General features: G+C 46.7%; 1 protein-coding gene across 2 annotated transcripts; it reads left to right on the top strand.

Moving 5' to 3' along the window:
* Window positions 1–232: 232 nt before the first annotated feature.
* Window positions 233–17455, top strand: FOSL2 (FOS like 2, AP-1 transcription factor subunit). 2 transcript variants are annotated; one of them, XM_058834644.1, is made up of 4 exons: window positions 233–510; window positions 6427–6681; window positions 10239–10346; window positions 11835–17455. In XM_058834644.1, the coding sequence occupies exons 1-4, from the start codon at window positions 412–414 to the stop codon at window positions 12342–12344; spliced, it is 972 nt and encodes a 323-aa protein (XP_058690627.1). In that variant the 5' UTR covers window positions 233–411; the 3' UTR covers window positions 12345–17455. The 2 variants fall into 2 exon arrangements, with proteins under 2 accessions (XP_058690627.1, XP_058690628.1); XM_058834645.1 differs by lacking the exon at window positions 233–510 and adding an exon at window positions 667–1026.
* Window positions 17456–17676: the final 221 nt, after the last annotated feature.

The following is a 17676-nucleotide window of genomic DNA, read 5'->3' as shown; positions in this document are numbered from 1 at the left end:
GAGAGTTTCGCCGGGCAGCGCCGAGAGAGGACATCGGCGAGCGCCCGCTTGAGCGCACGGCTCTGCTTCCGCCGCGCCGCCGAGTCCTGCCGTCCCGTCCCGCAGGCGCTCGGCTGTCAACTGAGCCACTTTATCATCATTGTTATTATTTTTATTTTTGTTGTCTCTTTATTTTTAATTTTTTTTCTTTTTACCTTCCTCCCCCTCCCCCCCCCCCCCCCCCCCCCACTTTCTTCCCCATATCCATAGCCGTTTTTATTATTTTTTTCCCCCTTTTCGCGGCGAGCGTTGGGAGGCGAAAGGCAAGAGCCGAAGATTTGGGAGGGAGAAGGGGGCGGGGAGACGGCGAGGGAGCGGCGGGTGTCGGTGTGGGAAGGCGGGGACGCGGCTCCCCCGGCCCGACCTCGGACCATGTACCAGGACTACCCCGGGAACTTCGACACCTCCTCCAGAGGCAGCAGCGGCTCCCCGGGACACCCCGAGACCTACTCGAGTGGCGCAGCCCAGCAGGTAGGGCCGGGTGCTGTCCCTCTTTCCCGGTCCCTCCGGGGGCTGCTCCGAGCTCTCCTGGGACGGGAGTTCACCGCCACGCCCGGGGAGCGGCCGGCGCTTCCTCCGCGGTGGAGGCGCGGACGGCCGGCGTAGAGGCGCCGACCGCGGGGGCGCAGGCGGTGTCGGCGCGTGGGGCTGCCCGCAGCCGCCGCTCCGTCCCGCCGCCCTTACCGGGGCACCCCCGTTTGCCTTCCCTCCCTGCCCGCCCGTCCCGGAGCGGTACCGCGACGCGTCCGGAGGGACGCTGACCGGAGTTCCTCGCCTGTTGGGCCGGGAGCGTTGTGGGAGGCACGGCCTTCTCCCAGCGGGGGAAGGGAGTGCCCGGCGGGCAGTCTCCGCCGGCCCAGCCCCAAGTGGAGCGGGGTCGGTGGGTGTGGGTGCCGAGCCCCTGCCTGTCGCCCGGGCACCCGCCGCAGCGTCGGGCAGGGACCCGCTCGGCGGTCAAAGGGCTCCTCCGGGCGACTTCTCTGCGAGGTCGGTAACGCCAATACAGGGGTGCACCGAACTCTTCCTCCTTCCTGCTTTTGTTCTTGTTGTGAGCTTCTCGCTGTCCATGTTCGTCGCGCCTGCCCGCATGGTACCCGGGACTCGCCCGCAGCACTTTGGGCGGCTTCGCTGGGACTTTGGGAGGTGTCGCCCGAATTATTCGCGGACCTGTTGCAGCCGCCGTGGAATACGGAGGGATGGCTGGAAGTGGGCTCTGGGTCTTTCCAGCGCCGGGGGTTGTCTGCCCACTTCTCCCTCACTAAGCTTTGTCTCCGGGGCACTGACACTCTCTTTGCCTTTGCCACACTGGGACCCCGCGGCCGGCGGCGTGCCGTTCTGCTCAGCCCTCTGCCCGCCCGATCCTTGGTTCTGCCGGGAGCCGCCGGCCGCTCTCCGGCTGGCCGTGGTATTTTCCGAGCGGGAGTTTCCTGGGGCTTGCCCGAGCGCTCCCCGGCCCCGCTCAGCACTTAAGCCCCGCTGCCGGGCGGCGCTTCAAGAATGGGGACTATTTCCTGTAGAAGCGCCGTGAATTCACGGACCTGAAAGCCCAGTCTTGTGGTTTGGGATTTTTTTCCTTTCATTTTTCCTAAGAAAATACCTCAGAATGACTTACATGCCTAGATCGACTAAATCTACCACTTCTGGGGAAGGCATTACACAATCGGTCCAGTTATACAAACTTGGGTTATTTCATAACTTGTTTACATCAGCTGGCCGAGCCTTACTCTTTTTTTGTCTTTTCAGAGTTGGGCTTTCTCCCCCCCCACCTTTTCTTTTTTTCACAATATTATTTCTTGTGCGAACGAACTAGCAGTGTGAGAACAGTGTAGCCTTCGCGTCAAGGAGTTATAGGATAATTAAAAGAGAGGAAAGAAAAAAAAAAAAAGGAAAAAACTCCAGTCTTAAACTCTGCCAGCCGTACCAGCCCGTGACATTCCTCACATTAAAGAAGTTTTACCAGAAATGACTCGCTGCCGCTCCCCGCCTGCTCCAAACGCATCTCGCTGGTGCCCTCTGCGGGCTGAGGACTGGGGTTTCTAGGGATTCTAGCTCAGCTAAAGCTTATTCCCTGGTTTACAGTAAATACTAGGGCAGGGTGGGGGCGCGGGAAGGGGTGCTGAGAAACTGGAAACGCCTGGCAAACTGCAAATTTTCACTCTCCCTTTTTTCCTGTGATTTAACATCTTCTCTAGATTCAAGCACTTGGTGCAGGATGTCGTGAAACTCTGTCATCACATTTGTACTGTCACAGTGAGCAATTGTGTTTCTCCCTTTTTCTGGGGCTCTACATCTTCCCCAGGCAGCTCATGTGCATGCCGTTTGATATGGGGACCAAAGCTCAGTTTCTAGGGTTACTATCTGAAACAGGGCTTTGAGCAGGACATTAGCTTAGCAAGAACATAAATATTTTCTTTAAGAATCCGGGACATTTCTCAAGGCCTTGTGCTCCATCTTTCCCTTGATCCTTAGAGATGTTGTAGATTAGGATCAAATGTAAGTGTTGCCTTTACCCTAGCAGTTGGGCTGTTCTGCTGATTCTTGTCTACGGAGATCTGCAGTTTTATCACTACAAAAAATACGCATTGCTGAAATTTTTTCTTTATTGTGTTTTTTCCCCAAAACCAAAAAAAGATGCATCAGTCACATGCTTAAATGGAAACTGTCTCTGAGCCAAAACTTTGATGCTTTTTAATTATTTTTTCCCATACAGCACTGCACTGGAAGATTTTTCTTTTAAGTTATGTGTCATGCTATTTTCCTAATCACTGACTTGCTATGTGGTAAACATAGACTTTAATGGGAAGAGTTTGTGTACTGTTTCAGAGTGGTCAGCTTTCCCCTGAGATATTATAGCACTGTGTCAAATTTTCCTTTGAGGATATGTTCAACATAGGAGAGCCATCAAGGGCTTTGTATTTATTGTAAGATCTATTACATATACACTATATTTGATAACTGAGTAATGTTGAATATGCTCTAGGATTTTTCGTGGTCACTTTATTGTTGGCTTTGATTCCCCCCCGCCCCCCATCCAGCCATTATACCCATTTCTTGACTAGCTTCTGGTGCTGCTCAGCACTTAGTTACAGATGTCAGTGAAGGTCCAGAGTGGAGCAAAGACACAGCAGAGTGCCATTCAGAAACCTTAAGGTGGAGAAAGGAACCATAAAGCCAAAGCTTGAAATCTCCCCATGCTGTCTGTGCTGCAAAGTTGTGAGCTCCTAATGTAGTCTGTCCCTGCCTGTGGCAGGACTCGCTGGAGCCTCCCCTGTCTGTGGATCTGAGGAGGCTCTCATCCAACCCCATATTTTTAAGGCAGAGCAGAGACTGACCTCAGTTCTTGGCACACTTAATAACAGGACTCTTTCTGTTTGCTGTTTAGTTGTTGGGGTTTTTTAATGATAACTTCATCTGTGTTTGCTTGGGTCAGGAGGAGAGCAGTGGGTTCATGGCTGAGTGTGTGCTACGTGTGTAGCCCTGCAATCTGCCTATCACTTCATCTTTCTATAGTGCTCTGAATTCCTTGTAGGGAGGAAGAACTGAGAGCTGGCTGAGAGATGCTTCCAGGAGCCTCTTGTGGGTCAGGAGAGGAGAGCTGTGAGAGGAGAAGGCAGGAGGGGGTCTGGAAAGAAAAGTGGGGAGGTGGGTGAGGGCAGGCAGTGCTGCCAGGCTAGCAGAGGCATTGAAACTCTCTGAGAGGAGGAGGGATGAGGAGAGCAAAGATGGGGCTGCTTTTTGGGAAAAGGTTTGGCACTTCTGTGTGAGGAGGCTGGTTCTCAAACGGGCTGTGCAGGAGAGGTGACAGGGAATTCAGGGCCTGCCACTGCAACCAGCAGCATCCCAAGGGTCAGACCTGATGACCATGGGGCAGAATGTGGGGGGGCAGCAGCATTTTGGCATGGCACAGCTGATCCGGTGCAACATCCTAGCAGGGAAAGCAAGGTATGTAGGGAAAGCCTGATCAGTCAGGAAACAATGCTTGTAAAACCTAGTGTTAGATGGAGCATACTGTGTCTTAAGACTCAGACTGACACAGCAGTGTGTCCCTTAATTAGCTATCCAGGAAAAATACTGCCTTTGGAAAGTACAGAATACAGCTTTGAGAGATTTTTTTTTTTATTATTTCTAAGATATTTTGAGTTATTAGAAGGGAAGGTGGTGACAGATACGGGGTATAGCACAGAGAGGAACTGTTGTCTTCTCCCAGGTCTGCAAGCAAGCATTGTGGAGATGCAGAGGGATGTGTCTGAACTGAGCAGCTCCTCCTTGCTGTCCAGGAGACACTGCTAGTGTTACAGAAGGGTCCTAGGTTGAATACAGGAGTGATTGGAAATGGAACACTTGCTTAGTCAATACTCAGAGACTGCTTTTTGTCAAGTGTTTGTATTTTATGTGGTTGATTTGGTGGTGGATCTCACTCTCTCAACCAAAAATTCCTCTGTTGGGAATTCTTAGCATGTTGTTGGGTGTTGGAGGCAAAGGTTAGCTCTGGAATGCCAGTTTCTATGGTAAAGCATCAGAAACTCTCTGGATGTTTTGCAGTCATAGTTTTCTGGTGTCTCTGCAAAGAAGAGAGGACATTTCTTTTCTGCTTTTTTGATGTGAAAGGGAGGATGGCACAGATAGGTAATGGTCGTGGTAGAAGCCATTTGTGGATCTGGAAGTAGGGCTCAAATCCCTTGAGCTGTGGTTGAAGTTGAGCTTGTGGTTCAACTGGTCTCGCACTTCCTTCTGCAAGGTTAAGGTCCTCTTGTGTTCTGGTTATGGGGGCACCAATGCATGTGGTCACAGCCTACACCATGCAGAGCAAAGGAGGGGATTTGCACCCATGAAAGTGTTGACAGTTTGTGGCTCTGAGCCTCTGTAACTAATTGGGAGAGGTAACATGGACTCTGAAATGTGGGATGAGCTGAGGCTGTGTTTGACTCAAGCTCCAAGTAAATCTCTGAGGAGCTGTTGGAGGTTTTACCAAGGCCTTGGCAAAAAGTCATCCTCTCTGTGTAATTTCCCCACCTGCTTAACTTGACTTACTCATTCCTTCTCTCATCCTTTCTTGCTAGATTTTGAGCTGTTCAGAGGTGTAAGTCAGCAGCTGTCAGTATTCAGACTGGATCTCCTGGTCTTCAGGTGTTGGCAGCTCGCTAATGCTGGCCTGTAGCTACCAGCATGTGAAATACTATTTGCAGTAGCCTTGGTTTAACAAAGCTCTTAAGGTGCTTGACTAGGCACACCTTGAAAAGGAAATCTTTGTTGAAGTGGTGTCCCTTATCTGGGACGCTTACCTGAGCTGAGGTCAAGCTGATGCAAGGGCTCTCACTTCTCTGGGAAGCTAGGTTATTGACCCCAAGAATGTGGATTTTTCATTTCAAGGAAATAATTTCAAGGCTTGCAAACCAGTGGTGGTGACAGCTGTGGGTCCTATAAGCCCTGTCCCTTGCTGAGTGATTGCTGGAGCAAGGCTTGTCTGTGTGTTAATTCCAGTTTAACCATTGAAAGCATCCTGAAGGAGCTCAGCGTAGACAAAAACATTCTTTCTCTCTGCTTCCCCCTCCGGGGACAAGCAATTGTTTTCCTTGCAATTTAGTGCCAGCATATTATCCAGATGGATTTACCTCTGTCTGAAAGAAGGTGTACATGTATTTTGGAGGCGATCATTAGCTGCTGCCTTGGTTTTACTGCTGCCTTGTTTTGTCTAGACAGTGCAGAGAGCTGCAGGGAACTTGTCCGATCTGAATCCTAAGAACTATTTTATAGGCTGCTATTAAAATACATATCCTCGCACGTAACCATCTCAGGGCTGGGTTTCTTGGTAAGCACAGAGCTACTGAAGGAGAAGCAGGCTGCTGTTCTTGTCATACCAAACCCTACAAGGACCAAGCCCAAATTTCAGGGTGATCCTTTGGTGAAAGGAGGCTTTGCTCTGCTTGGTAACGGCATTTCAGAACTGAAGTTTCTCTTCCTTTTCTTTGGGCTTGAAGAGAAGTGTTTCTCTAGAAACTCCTTAATTCCCCTTTTGCTCCATGCTGGAAGGAGTGGTGAGCACTGTCAGGAGGTGGCAGCAGTGTGGACAGTGCCTGGGTGGGGAGACTGCACTAGGGTATGCTGCGGAGGTGTTTGAGGGAAGAGGAAAGGGGTTGGGAGAGGGCAGGGCTGCTCTGGAGGGGAAGTGCCTGAGCCCAGTGCCTTCCTCAGAGGGCTGTGGCAGGCAGTGACAGCTTAAGATGCTGCAGAGGCACCAGCTACTGGTGTTTTCGCTTCAGGTGCTGCTTTGATCCTCACTGGTTCTGCTCCTAAGTGCCTAGCTGGTTTCAGAGTAACCACTTATGTTCTGCTCTCATTGATGGTCTCTTTGCTCCTGTCCCTCTTCTCCTCTGCCTTGCCTCCTAGAAATTTCGAGTAGATATGCCAGGATCAGGCAGTGCTTTTATCCCTACGATCAACGCCATCACAACCAGCCAAGACCTGCAGTGGATGGTCCAGCCCACCGTCATCACCTCCATGTCAAGCCCTTACTCCCGTTCGCACCCCTACAGCCACCCGCTGCCCCCGCTGTCTTCAGTGGCTGGACACACAGCTCTCCAGCGTCCTGGTGTCATCAAAACCATCGGGACCACAGTGGGACGGAGACGGAGAGATGAGCAGGTAACTGCAGTGGGGAGAGCAGCTGGGAGTGCTTTGAAAACAGACTTACAGAGATTTTCCCCCTCACCACTCATGAGATCTCCCAGCACCACAGGGGAGCACCAAGGTCCATCCCTGCTGCTGTACACATGCTGGGGCTTCTTAGGGTGGTGTAGGGTGTAAGCTGGAGGGTGACTTTTATTGCTGACTCCTCATCATATGGTGAGATTTATCCTGTTTACCCAAGTGTTTGTTTCATCAAACACTTTGCATCACCAGCTCACATTGCAGCTTGGTCTCAAAAGCAGGTGAAACTCTGAAGTTGAGCCCTGGGTTTCAGTTTGAGTGTCTCTACCACTCCAGGCAGAAGGAAACCTCCAAGAAAGCAGAGCAGCTTTCATGTAGATCCTTTACAAATCTGACACCAAATTACATCAGCTAGTGTTTTCTGTCAGCTTTGTAGCTGCTAGCACTGCTCCAATCTCTATTTGTGTGATGCCCCCAGTACCAGCCTGCATCATGCAGGGAAGAGCAGCTTCCCTAAAACACCTCAGCTCTAATATGAAGTGCCTTCTGGATGACTGGGATCTAAATCCACCTTCCCACTACAGACCTGGAATCGCTTGATTTTTTTTGGAACAGTTGGGTGGGGATCCCATAAGAGATTTCTCTGTTCCAAACCTAGAGGTATTTTCATAACTGGCATGGGGAGGCTTGTATTATTGATGCCCTGTGTTCAGCTTCCTGATGGGATTATCAAGCTCTGACTCTGGATCTGGTGGACTGGATCTGGTGCAGGCATGTCATCTTCTGGAAATCAGCACTGTTGTTCTTATCTTAGTAAGAATCGTTTTCTCCAGGGCTGTCTGGTGAGCAGCTACTCAAAGTCCTAGGCTGATTTCTCTTTTTAAAAATAATAAAAAAAAAATCTGACTAAACTCCCCGAGTTCTTCCCAAGCAGCATTTGTGTGGGTTGCTGCAGAGCAGTGCAGTGAGACACCCTCCAGACATGAGTGGATGCTGTTGTGTGAGGTCTGTTTCTAATAAGACTCACCAGCTCCACTTCTACGTAATCTGTTTTGATTCAGTCTGATTATTTTATGTGGAGTTGCTGTCTGATTTTGACCCAAGAGGTTAGAAGTCAGAGTTTAGCAGTACCTCTGTGTGGGGAGCTGGTATGGCTGCGGTGAGGACCCTTTTCTGGGAGGATGGGGTAGCCATGGTGGTTCTGGTATGTGCCAGCCTTTTCCACCAGCTGGAGCTACTTCCCTGTTCCCTGCATGCAGGGCTGATGTCCAAAGGCAAAGAAAGTCTCACAGAACTGGAGGAATAATTAGCAACAACTAATTTGTTTGACAAATGCTGCCTCTGTGTTCACAAATTGGCTGTGAAGAGATCACCATATTCTCTGCTTTATTTGTTGTTCTGAGTTATTTGCTGAAGGATCCCAGCCAAGCAATTCCTGGCCTGTGGCTTATTTGCAGGACATTCATTGTGGGTCATTCAAAGCCAAGTCCTTTTGATTAGACACGTGCTAAGGCAGTACCCAGGCATTCTACTGTGGCCCTTTGGCTCAGGTTTCCACAACTGGTGCTTTGAACACCACATTGGAGTGTCTTTTTGGAAAACATTGTGTAACACTTTATGAAAAGCCTGTTTTGATGAACGTTCCTGACAGTGAATGCACATACTGGACTTGGACAAGCTACGGATAGTGCATACAGCATGGGCAAAAAGTGCCCAATCCAACCACTTTCGAACAAATCCAGCAGCCACTGATGGAATATTCCTTTTTAGATCTGGTAAAATGTTAAGAACATCCATCCAGATTAGGGGCTTCTGTCCCACCTGTGCAATTTTTGCAAAGCAGAGTCTCCAAAACAGATAATTTTTAAATTGCTGAAGGCTCTTGGAGCAGAAATTTTATTCCAAACATATTTCAGTGAGATCTGTGCGTTAAAGGGCTCTTGAAAATTTTACACAGGGGTCCCAAGTAAGCATAGCTTCTGTGTGTATGCTCAGTGCTTTGCCATACTGGAGATATTTGTGTGCAAATACATTTTTACCCTGCACTCATATGGGGTGGGAAGTGAGTGGGAGGAGCTGTAGCAGGGAGAGCAGTGCCTACAGGGGCTCCTTACTGGGGTAAATATGCTGCCTAGCAAAGTGGAGGTACCCCCCCACCACCCTAAGATGGACATTGTGAACTGCTGATGGAAAAAGCTTTTGGGCCTGTATTCTGTGTCCTGCAATCCTGGAATCGCTTGTGTTGCTGAGTGAGCATCCAGGGGCTCATATTACATGCAGGTGAAATCACAGGCACAGATCAGATCCTGAAAAAAGCTGAAATGAGCGAGTGGAAAGCCCAGAGGCTGAAGTAAACTTACTCAAACTGCAAACATCAAAATTAGGGAGCTAGAGCAAGCCAAAACAAACTTAGGTTGAGGTTGGAATAAAATTAACAATAAAAAGAAAAGATAGTAAAACTGTGAATGTCTCATTTGTGACATTGACAGTGAATTAGGATATTAAAATTGAAGCTTCTCTGAAGAGGTGTTTCCATTCTCTGCTGGCAATCGGTGAGACATGTGCTTTGCCAGGTGTCAGGGTTTTGCTTTTATTTACAGTCACCAGGCCAGAGTCCCTGCAGCACACATGTGCTGGATGAAACATAAGGCACAAGGTTGGAGTGCAGAGCTGAGCATGTGTCCAGAATCCCCACACTAGGCTGTCTGCACGGCTCCTGCACGCTGGGTGCCACAGCAGAGTGGGGCCACGCTTGCCCACTCTGTGCTCTGCTGTACTGGCTCCCTGGCTTTGGCCATGGCACAAACCTATCTGCTGCTGATGGGGTTTGTAAAACCTTGTCTTAAACCCCAAAAGCTAGGCATAGCTTTGACCAGGTCTTGTGAGCTCCTACTCACTTCCTCTGGTTTCACAAGAGTGTAACTGCATGGGTTTTTATGGAATTGCTCCTGATTTACATCAGTAAGGATGTCAGCTGGCCTCAAGAAGCCCTTGATATTGCTGGAGCCTTGCCTGCTGATGCAAGAAGCAGTGTGTTATCTCACTGAGTGCTCAAAAATCTGAGGTCAGATTTTTGGGTGGTGTAAATCATTGTTGCTTCACGGACTTCATGGGAGCTCTGCTGATTTCCCTGTCTCTCCCTGTACACCATCCCGACCTTCAAGCAAACAACTATTTTTGTGTGGGAAGCAGCAGATATTTTCTTTCAAGAAAGAGGCACTTACAACATCGTGCTCTGGTTTTGCTTAATGTACCACCCAAGTTGTGAAACAGTCAGAGCATCATTTATCTGTTTGGCCTTGTTGCAGATTAACTGTCCTCTTACACAATCTTCTCCCTGTGCCCTGCTCTTTCTACTCACCCTTCCACTAAGACCTGGTGCAGGCAGAGATACTGCGTGCTTTCATCTTCTGCTGACATCAATGATGAGGGGGAGTGCTTGGCATCGTGCTAGATCAGGCTTTTTTCCTTTGCATTGCAGTTAAATCCTCACAAACTTAAAGGAATGCCTTGCTCAGATCTGATTGGATTTTCTTGGTACTTGCCCATAGCTGTCGCCTGAGGAAGAAGAGAAACGAAGGATCCGGAGAGAGAGGAATAAGCTGGCAGCTGCTAAGTGTCGTAACAGGCGTCGAGAGCTAACAGAGAAACTCCAGGCGGTATGTACCCTGCGTACATTTCTCCTCCCTCGTTACCCACCCTTCCGATCAGCTCCAAGGGCGTTGTTCTTCCTCCACTAGCATGTTTGAGAAATGCTTCAAACACACTCTGCCTTCCTTGTCCAAGGCTGCCCAAGGGTACTGCTCCTATATCAAGAGTAACTGATGAGGAGGACTTGGGCCTGGAGCTTAAGACCCTAAAATTCTCTTTGCTGAGTGCCCAAAATGTCCTAGGAGCTCTCTTCCCTCTTTGGTTCTCAACTAACTAGCACAAGTCTCTCTGACTCTGGTCACCTTTCATAAGTGGAAATAAAGACACTGTGTGCCTCAAAGGCAGGCTTTAAGGACAAAAGCACCAAAGAGGTAGGACCATCTAAAAGCTGTAGAAAACAAGGCAGATGTTATGTGTACCTATCAAAGCTATACCCTTTAGGCTTACTCCTTCTTTGGAGGTGGGATAGTAACTGACTGACTTCAAAAAGGAAGCACCACAGAGACATGTACCCTGATACTATATGAGTAGTAATTAGTAAAGCTGGAGAAGGTAGAACTGAGCATAAGAACTAAGGGGTGATGGGTAAGGTACTGGTTGAAGAGAAGACAAGATTGGGCTGTGTGAAATAAGCTGAAGGAAAGGCTTCAGTGTTCCTGGTCAAGAACCAAGAGCCTGGTTTTATCCAATGATCTTGTTAACAAGCACAGCAGCAGTGAAAGCACACCTGTCAAATGTGCTACTGCTTCAAATTAGGAGGTGTTCTCAGTGTAGGGGAGGCAGGATATCCTATAGAAATGTTGTGACTAAAGTGATAGAAGTGAGAGCAGTGTGCAAAGTGGGAAGTCATATCCTGAAGGGCTGAGTGTGAGTTTTGTGAAGTTACGAGTTCCTCACATGGGAAGGTACTAACTGCTCCCAGACTATGATCCATCTGCATGATGTGACCATGGGGAAGCTAAATGTATTAATCGTAGGATGCATCAGGAGGTGATCCAGTGTTAGTCCTTTGGGCAAGAGTTAGACAAGTGTCAGACCTAATCTGCACTACAGAACTAATATGCACTACAGAAACAAAATGGAAACAGTTTAGCGACTGCTATACACTACCTCTGTCAAAGTGCATAGAATATTACTAGCCTAACATAAAAAAACAATGGGAGGAGATCTGGGTCCTCTGCTAAGGTGTCTGTCAGGCAGAGAGCAAGGGAGAAGACTGAAGTCACAGGCCAAGACAGTAGCAAAAACTTGCCATCAGAAAATTAAGGCAAATTCATGAGATTATAACCCTTAGATTGGTGATGTTTGGGAATAGCCTACAAGTAGACATGTGAAACATAAGATGCTCCTCTGGCAATGACCTGGAGTCTGCTTGGCTCATTAAGAGTCTGGGGTGTATCTGCCTGTGCCAGATGGGGTCTGGACTTGGTGGCCCCGTTCCATGTGAGGAATAGTTTGAGCCTTTGCTATTTTATTTATTCCTTTTTTGTCTGCAGGAAACTGAAGTACTGGAGGAGGAGAAGTCAGTGCTGCAAAAGGAGATTGCTGAGCTCCAGAAGGAGAAGGAGAAGCTGGAGTTTATGCTGGTGGCTCATAGCCCTGTGTGCAAAATCAGCCCTGAGGAACGTCGGAGCCCACCATCCAGCAGCCTCCAGAGCATTCGGACTGGAGCAAGTGGAGCGGTGGTGGTGAAGCAGGAGCCTGTGGAGGAAGAGATCCCATCTTCCTCTTTGGTCCTTGACAAAGCCCAGAGGTCTGTCATTAAGCCCATCAGCATTGCTGGAGGTTTTTATGGGGAGGAGGCACTCAACACTCCCATTGTGGTGACCTCAACACCAGCCATCACTCCTGGCTCTTCCAACTTGGTGTTCACCTACCCTAATGTGTTGGATCAGGAGTCTCCTCTCTCCCCTTCTGAGTCCTGCTCCAAAGCTCACCGGAGGAGCAGCAGCAGCGGGGACCAGTCCTCAGATTCTTTGAACTCTCCCACCTTGCTGGCGTTGTAATCCCCCTGCAGTTCCCCATTTTGCCAGTGTGTTATATCCCCCACAGCACCATGGGGGGAGCCCCCTCCATGGGATTAGAAACAGGCACAGGATCGTTCAAGCACAAGGGCAGCAAGAACAAGGATGGGGAAGTGCTACAGCTCCAGGAGGGAGAGTGAGGACCAATGCCAGCTCCCTGGAGGCAGGAAACAAGAGGGTGGGACTGACATGCCCAGGGTTGTTCGGAGAGGGTGATGTCCCCTCTGTAGGGACTGCCCATGGAAACCTCTTTGTGGCTATAGTGGACTTGGGGAACACTCCTGGCCAGGACTGAAGGCGAGCTGCAGACAGTTCCTAGTCATTCCTTTCCTTTGTGGATTGACCTGATCAGTTGTGCTCTGTGCTTAAATCATTCTGGTTAGTGGTCTTACAACTTCTCCCTTTTGTGCTTGCACTCTCTCTCTCTCTGCTTATCATTTCCAATGTTGTCAATCCCATTACATTTCACTCAGTTACTCCGAACTCTAAAGTCTTATTAGGATCTGACCTCTTGGGAATAGCTGTGGAAAACATGTAGGGTTGCCCAGACAGAGGGATGACAGCTGGGAGGACCAGGAGATAGGGGGGGGGGGACCAAGAGGAGCCCAAGAGCTCAGCAGCACAGGCAGACCTTGTAGTTTCTAGCCTGAGGCACAGAGACAGCAGAAGGCTCATGTGGAAGCCTTTCTTTTTTAAAAAGATATATTTATCCCCTTGGGCTCCTCAAAAAACCAAGTTAGCATCTCAGGGCCAAAGTAGCATCAGAAAAGCTGCTGTGCTGACACTTAGCAGTCTCTGGCAGAGTTTTACCCTAGTTCGCTGGATATCAAGTTTGCTGCTTGTTGTTTACTTTTCCTGGGCTGCCTGCTGTCTAGGGAGTATTACATCTTCCTTCCCATCAGGACTCCTGACTCAGAGGCTGATCTCTTCCTGTTAGTAAATCTTCCCCTCCCCTTGGCCATTTGCAGAACATGCTACAAAAAAAAAGGTGGCACCACATGCCTATAAATCTAGGATGAAGACTGGCAGCAGCTGAGACAGTGAAATTAGCTGGCTGTACCCTTGCTGATTTTTTCATTGTTGAGAAACAAAGCAGCATGTATCCACCAGCACAGCATAGGCCACAAGGCCCCAGCTCCTGACCAGGCAGGAATGGCATGGATAAAGTGTTGACCTTGTTGAACTAAAACAAAGCTTCTGACAAGCTCTGGCAAATGACAGATTGACAGCTGGTGAAAATCAATTGGCATTATTTGCCCCTTTGTCTTTGGCCTCTGGTTTTTCTTTGCATTACAGTTGATCTCGTTTTGTTGTGGTTGATTGGCCTGAAGACAAAGAATCAAACCAAAGGGCTCTTTCCCTAGTCTTGGGTCCTTCTCTAGCCTGTTGACTTGACTGCTACTACTAAGTGCTCACAGAGAGCACAAGCTCTCCAGTGCTTATGTTCACCACTGAAAACAGAAATATGTGTAATCTATTTCTGCTTGGAGCCAAGCTCAATTCCTGTTGATGTCAAGGCACTGGCAAACCATGAGCCTGTGCACGCTAGGATTGCCCAGTTTGCCAGCTAAACCGCTTAGGAGATAGCTCTTTGGTCCTGCCTATTGAAGCTGTGGTGACAGCTATTTTTTCTGGTGTGAGATTGTCTTTTTCTTTTATATACACACACATACATAATTTTTTAATTTTTTTTTTTAATCAACCAAAACTGGGACATTTCTTCTTCAGGCTGGACCTGGGGAAATGCAACATACATTATAGGGCTAGTTGTAAGAGATGTAATACTGCTGCAGTCCCCACCAACTCCACTGGAAATTTATAAGGTTTAGTCTTGTGGAACTGTAACTTTACTCAGCAGGGCTGATTTCTGTCAAACTCTGGCCACTCCCATTCCTTGAATCATTTCAAAGGGACACTATTCTGGCTCTAAAGGTAGACTTTGGCTTTTTTATTATAACTATTATTTTTAACCCAGGTATTTACCAAACCTGCTAGAAATATGTGAGTGATCTTTTTGCTTCATAAAGCTGATTGGATTCAGGTTTTTTCTGTATTGCTTAAACACTTCCATTTTGATATTTGTGCTACAGGTTTCAAATGGAGGTTACGCAGAAAGTGAAATTAGTAAAGGAGTTGTATTTTCCTTACATGTACATCAAAACTTCCTTTTTAATAAGGTAGATGTTAAATTTCTCATAGTTAGCAGAGAGGATACACTTTTTCTGGGGTTTTACATAGATGATATCACTTTAGGTGAAACTACAACTTCTCTGTTTCTGTTTTGCCAAATGCTTGTTTGGGCCACTCTGGACTGAAAACCTAAAACTATTAATAAAACATCTCTGCATGTAATTTCCACACACACAACACTGACAAGTGGTGGGTGAATCCTAAAATGATGCATCTCCTTTTGAGGCTAGCTGACCAGGATTGCTGTCTCTTGTGAGATCAGGAACATCCACCCCTTGTAGGGGTTTCAGGAAGTCAGGTGTATCCTCAGATCAAACTGGTGGAACAACAAAAACCTACCTTTGCTTCTGATCATTGAATCATTGCCAAAAGGAGCTGCAGCTGGTCCTCGTCCACTGCCTCTTGCCTGGTCATTGACTTGCTCAAAGAAAATATGCTCCCCTTTCCTGACCTGTGATACTGATGGGAGCCATGTGAAGCTGCTCAGAAAAGAGGATTATTTTCTACTGTTTGGAAAAAGCCCCAGAGACCTTGTGCCTGTCCGTTTTCTCTCTCAAGTCTCTCAAACAATGTCTGTGTTGGGATCACTTGTCTATGGCCTTTTGTATTTTGTGGATCAGCCTTACTTTTGTTTAGTTTCTTGCAGGCAGGTACAACTTCTGTTCTGGTCTGGCCCTACATTCTTCTTTTCTTCATTTCTGGTGTGCTCTTTGGGAACTGATTGTCCTTCCCATGCCCAAAATGTTATTTTCCATAAGCACCTTCCCTGCCAATTCCTAAATGTAGTGTCTCCATGTTCTGCATGTAGTGGGGATATGGGAGCTGTTGTAACTTGTGCTGACAGTTATTGAAGTCAATAGAAAAAGGCCCAGGGAATTTCAGCTGGTATTGGCTCAGTGCCCTGGTGACTGGCCCAACAAAGTCTCTCCTAACATCCTAAATTAATCAATGCCAAACTGGGAGGAGTAGTAGCAGCTGCATTGAAGGAAACATTCAGCTTCTAGGTGATGTTTGCCATTCCAGTTCTGCCCTCATTCCTCCTTTTCCTTTCACAGTTGTGGCATTGCCTTCATATATTCCTTTCTTGTAGATGTGGAGGCTGGGTAAGTCTCAATCCACTTGTGGTGTGGTGGGATTAGGGACCAACATGCTGGGGACAGTAGCTCTCTGTTGTGTTTTTATAATTATTATTTAAATGATCTATTTAGTTTATCTGAACTTTTAATTTTGCTGCTTACTGTATGTAGGATCCACCTGGCCTTCATCCTAAATGTAAAGAAAAAAACATGAAAACAAACCCAAGACACCTCCCTTCTCCTTGGTCTCTTATTATTTATTGGCAGGCAGCCATCTTGTGCCTGCTCCAGCAGATCTGCCTGCCATTAATTTAACAGCCTCCCAAATCACATTCCTGGTGTTTGGTTGTTGCTTCTTTTTTTTTTTTTGTTACTGGTTTTTGGTTTTTTTTTTCATTCTAAAACAGACTTCTGAAATATAAGAAATCTTATTATCATGACACAAGTTCATTTTCATTAGGAAGGCCAAGTCAAACATTTTAAGAGGTGGGGGGAACAATATACATTTATTTCTTATTTATTTATCATGTTTACATCTTTTTTTTTTCTGTTCAAGACTTGGATATAATAAAGAAAGCATTAAAAATACTACAATCTTCTTTTTTTTTAGCTAATAATTTTTTTGATTCCTTAAATAAAAGAATCTGAGTTTTTTTGTCTGTATAAAATGTAAAAAGAGATAAGTTTTTAAAGATGCATTACCATTCCTCTGTGAACAGTAGGTGGAGTTCAGGACAAATCTCAGAATACAAGATAATAATAAAATCTCATCCTGTTTTACTTAATTGTTCCCCTCCTATCCTGTATGATTAAAGGGTTATTCCACTTTCTTGTTTGTGGTTACTTGATGTTAAAACCATATTAAAATGTGTAGGAAATAGGTATCCAATTGTTTTTGCTCAGTGAGAGGATAAACTGTTATATATATCTTGATATACTGTGTAGTTTAAAGTAACATCAGTAAGGGATAGTGCATCTTTATTAGAGTGATAAGTTACTAGTGTCACTAAAGTCTGCTTTGAGATCCTCAGATACAGAAAGGGCCTGGTTCTGATTCCACTCACATGGAACAAATTCAAAGCATTAGTAGCATTTTGCTGCTGTGAAGCAGGTGTCAGTAGTGAAATGAAGTCTCAGTGACTAATAGGTGACCATGAGGATTGTTGAAGGTTTGAGGGCACCATTATCTTTTTTTCCTCAAAAGTTTTAGAACATGCATTTTCTTTTTTACTGTCTGCAGTGGAATAGTTTCTGCCTCAGAAGTTCTTAAAGATGACTGCTGAAGTGGGACCTTTCTTTGCTCATAGTGATCTTGATGTTATTTTTGCAGTCCTGGGGAATTTCAGCTCTGAGGCATTCTCTCTGATATTGTGTCTTTTCTGTTCTAATTATTTTACTGAATTATAGGCCTAGAGTATTTGCACTGAAACAAAAAGCTTGTTAGAGAAAACTTGCTGCTACAAAAGAAAGAACATACAAAAATGGTTTTGCTTTTACAATTTTAACAGAGTAGCATTTTGTAGAATGAAATCAATCTAGACTGAAAAGAAAAAATTACTTTTCTTTTTTCCTCTGCACCTTCTCCCCCCATACTCCTTTCTTTTCATCCAGTTCCTCAGTGGTATGATGTTACCCCCTTCTCTTTTGGTGCTCAGTTGTAATGATTGGCTGTATTATTGACTATGCTGCGGAGTTATGACACTTGTAAATCTCATTTTAATGACATTGTGGACACTTTTGTATAGCAAGAACTAACTGGAGTTCTCTCTGTTAATTGAAGTCATTAAAAAGCTCCCTTTGCCATGAACAATTAAAAGCTTGCATGTTTCTTCACTATGAACAAATGGGTTCAGCATTGCCAGGTGCCTGGTTGCAGCACATTTCAAGGCTTCTTTCATAAGACCAGCTGTAATCCTGACAGCTGTTATCTGTAACAATGGTAGATGGGCAGAGGCTAGCAGAGCAGCCCACCTGGGCTAAAAGGAAAACAAAACACTAATCCTTTCATCTTGGCTTCAAAAAGGAAAAGGATAGAGTTAGACAATGTC

Source organism: Poecile atricapillus, chromosome 3 (assembly GCF_030490865.1).
Source record: "Poecile atricapillus isolate bPoeAtr1 chromosome 3, bPoeAtr1.hap1, whole genome shotgun sequence".
Taxonomy (NCBI): Eukaryota; Metazoa; Chordata; class Aves; order Passeriformes; family Paridae; genus Poecile; species Poecile atricapillus.
This window is presented reverse-complemented; position numbering and strand designations above follow the sequence as displayed.